General features: G+C 39.0%; 1 protein-coding gene across 1 annotated transcript; it reads right to left on the reverse strand.

The window, feature by feature from the left end:
- Nucleotides 7,105-7,794, reverse strand: LOC109231684. Its single transcript, XM_019397326.1, has one exon. The coding sequence runs from the start codon at nucleotides 7,792-7,794 to the stop codon at nucleotides 7,105-7,107; it is 690 nt and encodes a 229-aa protein (XP_019252871.1).

Raw genomic sequence — 9,685 nt, forward strand, 5'->3', positions numbered from 1 at the left:
TATATATATATATATATATAGGGTTGCACGCCACAACGAGCCTTATGGCTATATATATGTGGATCAGGTTGCACGCCGCGACGAGCCTTATGGCTGCATGTGGATCGGGATGCGCGTCATAGCCAGTATTATACAGTACTTAGTGATTGAGTGTACCGAGTATTGAACATGGTAAGAGAGAATGCGAGACAGTGATATTGAGTACTCTGAGGGTGCGAGTACATGAGTTTATTACTGAGATGCATTGCATTTGACATGCGTACTTGAGGTACATGCTTAGAGATGTATTTCCTTCTGCTATCGGTTTTGGTGACATTCATGATTTTACCTGTACCTTGACATGTATGCATAGAGATGTACTTTTTTCACGCTATCCGAAAAATAAAATATCTTAATTATTGTTGAAAGGATTTTTTTGGAAAAATACAGTTTTGAAGCTACTCATATTTTTGTTAATTTCGGTAAAAGATTTGGATTTCAGTGAGATACTTGAAAAGCATCCCTATTTTCTGGAACTGTGAACGAGCTGGGCATCCTTTTTCTGAGATACTTCTTTTATTACTTTCATCATGTTGTTATGAAATGTTGTTGGATATTGGTGTTGGACCCGACCTTTGTTCCAGCTCGTCACTACTTTCAACCTAAGGTTAGGTTTGTTACTTATTGAGTACACGAGGTCGGTTGTACTTGAAACGATCGGACCGGTCATTTTGAGTTCTAGCGCTCCGTTCAGCAGCCTGAGGTCGTGAGCAGCTTCATTTCAGGTATTATGACTTGTGCGCGTGGTAGGAATTGAATTTCGGGAAATCCAGAGTTGATTTGGAAAGAGAATTCTCATTCCGGAAGCTTAAAGTTGAAAGAATGAACTAGGATTGGAATTTTGAGTAAACGACCTCGGAATCGGAATCTGAAGGTTTCAGCAGGTTCGTATAATAATTCGGACTTGGGCGTATGCTCGGATCGGGTTTTGGATAACCCGGGAGCGTTTTGGCGCCTGTTGTGGAAGTTAGCATTTTTGAAGAAATTTCGTAAGTTTGGCTTGAAGTGCATTTCAGTGTTATCGATGTCCGTTTTGGGATTCCGAGTCTGTGAATAGCTCCGTATGGTGATTCTGGAGTTGGGAGCGCGAGCGGAAGTGAATTCGGAGGTCCGTAGGTCATTTTGGAGCCATTTGGCTAAACATAGAAATTTGAAGGTTTTTGAGAAGTTGACCGGAAGTGGACTTTTTGATATCGGGGTCGGAATCCGATTCCGAATGTTGGAGTAGGTCCGTAATGTCGAATATGACTTGTGTGCAAAATTTGAGGTCAATCGGACGTGGTTTGATCGGTTTAAGCATCGAAAGTAGAAGTTGGAAGTTCTAAAGTTCATAAAGCTTGGATTGGGGGTTGATTCATGATTTTGGCATTGTTTGATGTGATTTGAGACCTCGAGCAAGTAATGTCTTTTGGGACTGGTTGGTGTGATTGGTCGGGGTCCCGGGGGCCTCGGGTGTGTTTCGGGTTGTATCGCGCTCTTATTTGATATTTCAACGTCGTTTCTTTGGACATAAAGGAGTACCATATTAAGCAAATGAGCTCCAAATTTAGATTTTATTGAACCAATAGATCCGTATCGTAATTATGGAGCCATAGCAAAAAGAATCATCGAATTTGGACATCGTATGAGGAAGTTATGCTCATTTTTGTGTCGGGAAAAACTGCTGCTTCTGGCATGGTCGCAATTGCGAACATAACCATCGCAATTGCGATGCCCAGTTCGCAATTGCGAACTTTTTGTCGCAAATGCGACCCTTTCCAGCCCCTTTTTGTTCGCAATTGCGAAGGCCTTCTTCGCTTTTGCGAGGGTTCGCAATTGATCGCAAATGCGACATCCGCGGCTTGATTTTAGCTGTGTAACTCGAGTTTTTGCTTCATTTTATCATATTTTGAACCCTAGGTCCGAGAATGAGCGATTTTGAGAGTGGATTTTCGTATCAAATCATTGGGTAAGTTCCTCTAACTAATTTTCAATTATATTTTGTTATTATACCTTAGATTTAACATCAAAATTCATGAGAATCTAAAGGAAAATTTGGGGTTTTAAAGAAAAGCCTAGAATTTGATATTTTTGGATTTTGACTACGATTTTGGGCATGGAATTGAGAATAAATTATATATTTGAGTTCGTAAGGTCATGGGTAAACTTTATCTTTGGAAAATTCTGGAATCCGGACACGTGGGCCCGAGGGCAATTTTGTCAACTTTTCGTTCGGGGTTAGGAATTGTTACAAATTAGACTATAATGAGTAATTGAACATATATTAATGGATTTATATAATTATTGGCTAGTTTTGGAGCATTTTTGCATCGATTTGAGTCTTCGAAAGGGCGTGGAATGCCGGTTATGGATCTACGGAGCGAGGTGAATCTCCTTTCTAACCTTGTAAGAGGGAATGGTCCCCATAGGTGAAATAATTGATTATGTGCTCCTATTTGCGGGGGCTACGTACGCACGAGGTGACGAGAGTCCGTGCGTAGCTACTATTATGCCATTGTCCAGGTAGTTAGGGCCCAAAAGCATGTTATACTTGGATTATTTATGAACCTATTGATAGCTTCAATTGCTTAAATCACCTTGGATTAGTAAATGAATTTGAAAGGAGATTAAACATCATTTTTCCTGAATTGTTAAAAAGAGAAATTATTTAATTTGGATAAATATTCCCGATAAGTTCTTAATTGACTGGTTGAGCATGTATGTCTACGTGTACCTGCGTCGATGCATGATTCGCGAGCAGGGTATGTGTTTATTTATGGAACGGGCCGAACGCCTCGGCAGATTAAATAGATGCATCTATAGGCGCGCCGTCGACCCTCGGCAAGTGCACAGTTTATTTCTGTTGGATCGGGCCGTCGCCTCGGTGTGATTTGCGCATGTTATATTGTTGCTTGAGAAATTTAAATGTGAATTGTGCCCTTTGTGGCTTGATATAAATTGATAAGATAATAAAGAGTAAACCTTGGAAATTCTTGATTATTTGTTGAAGGAGTTTACCTGTTTTCTGGCTTCGTGAATAAGGACTGCTATATAAATCCATGATTTCCTCACATTTTTAGTATATTGTCAATTGACCTCTAGTAAGTGTCGAAGTTGACCATCTCGTCTCTACCTCTTCGAGATTAGACGGGATACTCATTGAGTACACGTTGTTTACATACTCATACTACACTTCTGTGCATTTTTGTTGCACAGGTATATTTATCTCTAGCAGCCCACTCGGCATAGCAGCACGGATGATTCGGGGACTAGGTGAGTTGCATTATTCGAGGCGGCCCGCACCTAGTAAAGTCCCTTCCAGCAAATTGTATTTTCTTTCTGTCCACTGTATTCCGGACGGATGTTGTATTGTATTTTATTTCCTTATCAATAGATGCTCATGCACTTGTGACACCGGGTTCTGGGATGGTTTTTTTAAAGTATTCTTGTATTGATTGCTAGCATTTAAGTTGAATTGAAGCAGTTATCTTTTTACTTATGAAATTTAAAGGAAAAATCTTGGTTTTCAAAATTGTTAAAATTGGAGTTTAATTAAGTATTTGGTTGGCTTGCCTAACAGCGGTGTCCGGCGCCATCGCGACCCTTTATGGATTTTGGGTCGTGACAACATGGTATCAGAGCACTAGGTTCCTAGGGTCTCACGAGTCATGAGCAAGTCTAGTATAGTCTCGTGGATCGGTACGGAGACGTCTGTACTTATCCTCGGGAGGCTGCAGGACTGTTAGGAGTACTTCCCTTCTTGATTCCTTATCGTGTGATTTGACCCTTGGAGGCGTATGCCTTTGATTCATTCCTACTCAACCTTACGCGACGCAAAGCGCTTGTTATAAATCGAGAACTGAAGAAGCCTAATGGTACTATGGATGCGGTGCGGGATATTTCTCCCGGTGTAGTTGATTTGATTATTATCGTCGCCTTATGGAAGGATATTATAATGTTTCAGCTCAGTAACGGTACTTCTGAGGGCTTTGGGGCTAGGCACAAGTTGCCAGGATGTCTATGAATGACTGTTCCACAGTAGTGATATGATGGTAGGATGTTGCCCACGTGTCGGGGCAGTGAATGACTTGAAGGGAGGTTTACTCAGTGCATAGCCAAGAGATTCAGTATTTTATTCCCGGCAGGGGAAAAGGCAATAGAACTAAGGATGATCACATGTGGGCTGGTGGAAGTAATGAGACTTGGTATTTGCAAGCGTAGTGGAGTTTTCTTTTATGTTGGGGTGCTGTTGTCCTAATTGAACGTATTAAGTGTGTCGGTGTTATAATCTTCTACAATTCGCCTTTGGGGCAAGATATTGCGAAATAGTATCGGAGATGCAACTATCAGATATTGCAGGGTGCGGTGATTCAGGATTGGATCAGTATTTCTAATGTTTGCGGTTCGAGAAGGATGACCTTCGGAAAGGTTTAAAGTTAGTAGCGATTTGTGGACTCAAGTACTATGAAGATAGATTTTATTAAGGCAACAACCGGGCAGCAAAAGATGAGAAATGCGTGCGGAAAGTGTCAGGCGGAGTTTTAAACTTCTAAAAAGGCCAGGTATATGAAGCGAAGGTCGAGTAGNTGCGGAGCGTGCGCAGAAGCGAGATTGGGGTGGCCCAGGGAGGACCACATATGCGGTATTTGGACCGCACCTGCGGAACCGCAGAAGCGGTCGTTGGACCGCAGGTGCGATAAATGCTGGGGCAGAATGATTGTTTTAAAAATTGGATTTTGGCAATTCTTCTCTCATTTTTCACTTGGCATGGGCGATTTTGGAAAGCTTCAAGAGGGGATTTTCGTCATCAACGTTAAAGTAAGATATTCCTACCTATATTGAGTTAAATACATCCATTATGTATGGATTTAGACTTGGAAAAATGTAGAAAAATTGAGGTTTTGGTGGAAAACCTAGAAATTTCATTCTTGGAATTTAACCACGATATTGAGCATAGAATTTAGTGAAAATTATATATTTGAGTTCCTAAGGTCATGGGTAATCTTTATCTTCGAAAAATTTCGGATTCCGGGCACGTGGGCCCGAGGGCGTTTTGGTCAACTTTTCGATCGGAGTTAGGAATTTCTATAAATTAGATTGTAATGAATAATTGAGCATATATTAATGGATTTGCGTAACCGTTGGCTAGTTTTGAAGCGTGGTGCATCAATTAGAGTCTTCGGAAGGGAGTGGAATGCCGGTTTGGACCTTCGGAGCGAGGTGAGTCTCCTTTCTAACCTTGTAAGAGGGAATTGTCCCCATAGGTGAAATAATTGATTATGTGCTCCTATTTGCAGGGGCTACGTACGCACGAGGTGACGAGAGTCCGTGCGTAGCTACTATTATGCCATTGTTCGGGTAGTTAGGGCCAAAAATCATGTTATACTTGGATTATTTATGAACCTATTGATAGCTTGAATTGGTTAAATCACCTTGGATTAGTAAATGAATTTAAAAGGAGATAAAACATCAGTTTTCCTGAATTGTTAAAAAGAGAAATTGTTCTATTTGGATAAATATTCCCGATAAGTTCTTAATTGACTGGTTGAGCATGTATCTCTACGTGTACCTGCGTCGCATGCATGATTCGCGAGCAGGGTATGTGTTTATTTATGGAACGGGTCGAACGCCTCGACAGATTAAATAGATGCATCTATAGGCGCGCCGTCGACCTTCGGCAAGTGCACAGTTTATTTCTGTTGGATCGGGCCGTCGCCTCGGTGTGATTTGCGCATGTTATATTGTTGCTTGAGAAATTTAAATGTGAATTGTGCCCTTTGTGGCTTGATATAAATTGATAGATAATAAGAGTAACCTTGAAATCCTTGATTATTTGTTGAAGGAGTTTACATGTTTTCTGGCTTCGTGAATTAGGACTGCTATATAAATCCATGATTTCCTCACATTTTTAGTATATTGTCAATTGACCTCTAGTAAGTGTCGAAGTTGACCATCTCGTCTCTACTTCTTCGAGATTAGACGGGATGCTCATTGAGTACACGTTGTTTACGTACTCATACTACACTTCTGTGCATTTTTGTTGCACAGGTATATTTATCTCTAGCAGCCTACTGGGCATAGCAGCACAGATGATTCGGGGACTAGGTGAGTTGCATTATTCGAGGCGGCCCGCAGCTAGTAAAGTCCCTTCCAGCAAATTGTATTTTCTTTCTGTCCACTGTATTCCGGACGGATGTTGTATTGTATTTTATTTCCTTATCAATAGATGCTCATGCACTTGTGACACCGGGTTCTGGGATGGTTTTTTTAAATATTCTTGTATTGATTGCTAGCATTAAAGTTGAATTGAAGCAGTTATCTTTTTACTTATAAAATTTGAAGGAAAAATCTTGGTTTTCAAAATTGTTAAAATTGGAGTTTAATTACGTATTTGGTTGGCTTGCCTGACAGCGGTGTCCGGCGCCATCACGACCCTTAATGGATTTTGGGTCGTGACAGTACTCATACTACACTTCTGCACCTTGCTTGCAGATGTTGGATGCTTATGTTGTTTTGTTTGACGAGAGCTGGATTTGAATACGTACTTGCGCTCCGGTTGTAGCTGTCTCTTATTCATGGTAGCCTTAGATTCATAAAGATCTGTTTATGTACATTTCGAATAGATGATGTATTTATTTCATACTAGCTCTGTAAATTCTAATATTAGCAAGCTCGTGATTTCTACTACCAGTCCTTAGGAAATGTATAAGATTCAGATATTTTCTTTTACTTAATTGTCTTATTGAATTTCATTGGAGTTGGATAGAGGCTGATTGGCTTACCTAGCGGGTTGAGTTAGGTGCCATCACGAATAGTTGAATTTTGGATCATGACAAAATTGAAGCTCATATTTCAAATATTCCCAAGTGGTGAACAAGAAAAGTTCAAAATCATAAAGAAATAGCCTCATGCTTAATCATTTAACTCTGATTTTTTCCTTGTTCATTTTAGTAATTTCCATTCCATTTTTGTAGAACTTTCATCATTTCCACGGCTTAAATTAAACAATTTAAAAAAAGTCATTCCGAATTTTCTTGTGAAATCTACTATTTTTTTTAACATAAAAGGTACTTATATTAATAATAACTAGGGCGCATGACCCTTAATATTGTCATTATTATATATGCCATTTTGGGCTAATATTATGCCATGTAAGGCATTGTCATTACCTAAAGCAGCCATATGACCACAATGGTCCCTAGAGCAACTTCTAACATATATATAACCATTCTGATCTTTGTCATAGACATCTATTACAAATTCAGGTGGCAAAACTAAGACACATAATTTATTATAGCTACTTTGCATTAGTGCTGCTTTTGCCAAAAGATGAGCAACCATGTTCCCTTCGCGGAAGCTATGCTTCAATGTGATTTTCCATTGCACGGATGCCTTGTTTATTAACCACCTGCATTCACAAATTAAATTATTGTAAGTTGGATAATCATCCTGAAGAAAACGTATGACCTCCGTGGCATCAGTTTCTACTTCAACTGGGAATATTTGTTCCCTGATAATTAGTTGAAGCGCATGCCAAAATGCTTGAAGTTCTGCTTGGATTGGTGATATTGCATGTATTTTCTTGTGGTAACCTGTCCGCCATTGGCCCTTATAGTCGTGAATGACTCCGCTGATACCACCTTCAAGATAGTCACTTCTGAAGGCACCATCAATATTGATCTTATACCAACCCCTTGGTGGGGGCCGCCACTTTACATTAATGCTTAATTTTTTGTTGTAAGTATTGACCCTGGACGTTAAAAAAGTGTATTCCATTGTTTGGTGAAGCACCTTTTTTCCGTTAATATGGGTGTTTGTATTGTTGTGATTGTTATGGTTTCTGTTATTCCAAATCGCTCAAAGAGCAAATGGTAGTATATCATCCCAAGTTATGTATTTATTTATTATAGTAGGGCGAGCAATTCCCAATAATTCAATCCAATTATTAGTATGCACTTGGTTGTTAATGGTCACTCCCAGTGGTTGCCAAAATGATTGAGCAACTGTACATTCCCAGAAGATATGGCATATAGACTCAGTGTTATCTTTGCATATTGGGCAGTTTGGGTTTATATTAACACCAATTTTGTCAAGGTAGCCTCTCGTAAGAAGTCTATTGTGATAGAATTTCCATATAAATATTTTGATCTTGTTAGGAAACTTAAGGTCCCAGATCCACTTAAAATTGAGACTATGAGGTGTTTGCTCATCAATTAGCTTGTAGCAAGAGGTTGTTGAGAATATACCACTTGTATTTAGACTCCAAATAAGATTGTTAGGGGAATTGATGTGGCATTTGGGATTTAAAGCATTAATACTGTTTATAATATTTTTAGGGAGATCAAAGGAGATTTTCCTTAAATTCCAACCCTTATTATCCCAAATATCTTTAATAGTTAAGCTCTCTTCATTAAGAGTTAATGGGCCTGAAATATTGTTATGAGGACTTATAATATTAGGAATCCAATTTGTATCCCAGACATTCACATGTGAATGTCTGCCTACTGGCCACCTAACACCCTTATTACAAATAGTCCATCCTTTGTGGAGACTTATCCAGGTGTTTGAACAACCATTTATTCTCTTACTCTTTTCATAAATGCTAATAAGAATTTGTGCCCAAAGGGAGGATGGATTATTAAGGATCCTCTATGCCAAGCTGGTTAGGAGGGACATGTTTTTTGATTTTGCTTTCTTAATACCTAATCCACCATTGGTTTTTGTATTGGTAACCATGTTCCATCCAATTAGGTGGATTTTTTTCTTTTCCCTTGTAGTCCCCCATAGGAAGTCTCTTTAGATTTTGTCTATTTCTTTTAGGGTTCTGGTAGGTAGAAGACTTATTTGCATTAGGTGATTTGGAATTTTATTTAGGGTTGATGCTATTAATGTGCACTTGCCTGTCATACTTAACCATCTAGCATTCCAATTGTTTAATTTAGCTCGCATTTTATCAAGTAAGGGCTGATAATCCTTATGCCTAGGGTAGTTGTTTAGCATTGGAAAACCTAGATATGTACCAAAGGTCTTACTAATGGTTATCCCAAAAGTCTTAGTAGCCAGATCTCTCTTGTGTTGACTACAGCTCTTTGACATGATCAATTTTGATTTTTATTTGTTGATATTCAATCAAGATATGTAACAAAAACTCTCCATACTTTTGCAAATAGTAGTAAATGTTGTTGTGTTGGCTTCACCCATAAGGGTTAGGTCGTCAGCAAAAAACAAATGAGATAAGGGTGGGGACCTAGGATTAAGCTTAATAGGAACCCAATTCCTAGTATCTACTTGGTTGTTAATATTCTTGGAAAGTATATCCATGCATAGTATGAATATGTAGGGTAACATGGGGTCCCCTTGTCTAATACCTCTTGTGGGAGTGAATTCTTTAGTTTTGTTACCATTAACCAAGATAGAAATAGTACTTGTGGTAATACATCTAAGGATGAGGGCTGATATTTGTGGAGGGAATTTAAAAAATTTAAGCGTCCAATAGATATAAGACCATTCTAATTTGTCGAATGCTTTTTCCAAATCAAGCTTTAGTAAAAAGTTTTCCTTTCCTTTGGCTAAATTAAACTTGTTTAAAACTTCTCGAATAATAATAGCATTATCACTAGCTCTTCTATCTCTTAGGAAGCTAGCTTGTTGTATATTGATGAGGTGA

This window comes from Nicotiana attenuata, chromosome 8 (genome assembly GCF_001879085.1).
Source record: "Nicotiana attenuata strain UT chromosome 8, NIATTr2, whole genome shotgun sequence".
NCBI lineage: Eukaryota > Viridiplantae > Streptophyta > Magnoliopsida > Solanales > Solanaceae > Nicotiana > Nicotiana attenuata.

Excerpts from the sequence above, each read along its gene's own strand:
- LOC109231684 (XM_019397326.1), bottom strand. The coding sequence starts at position 7,794 with ATGGAATACACTTTTTTAACGTCCAGGGTCAATACTTACAACAAAAAA.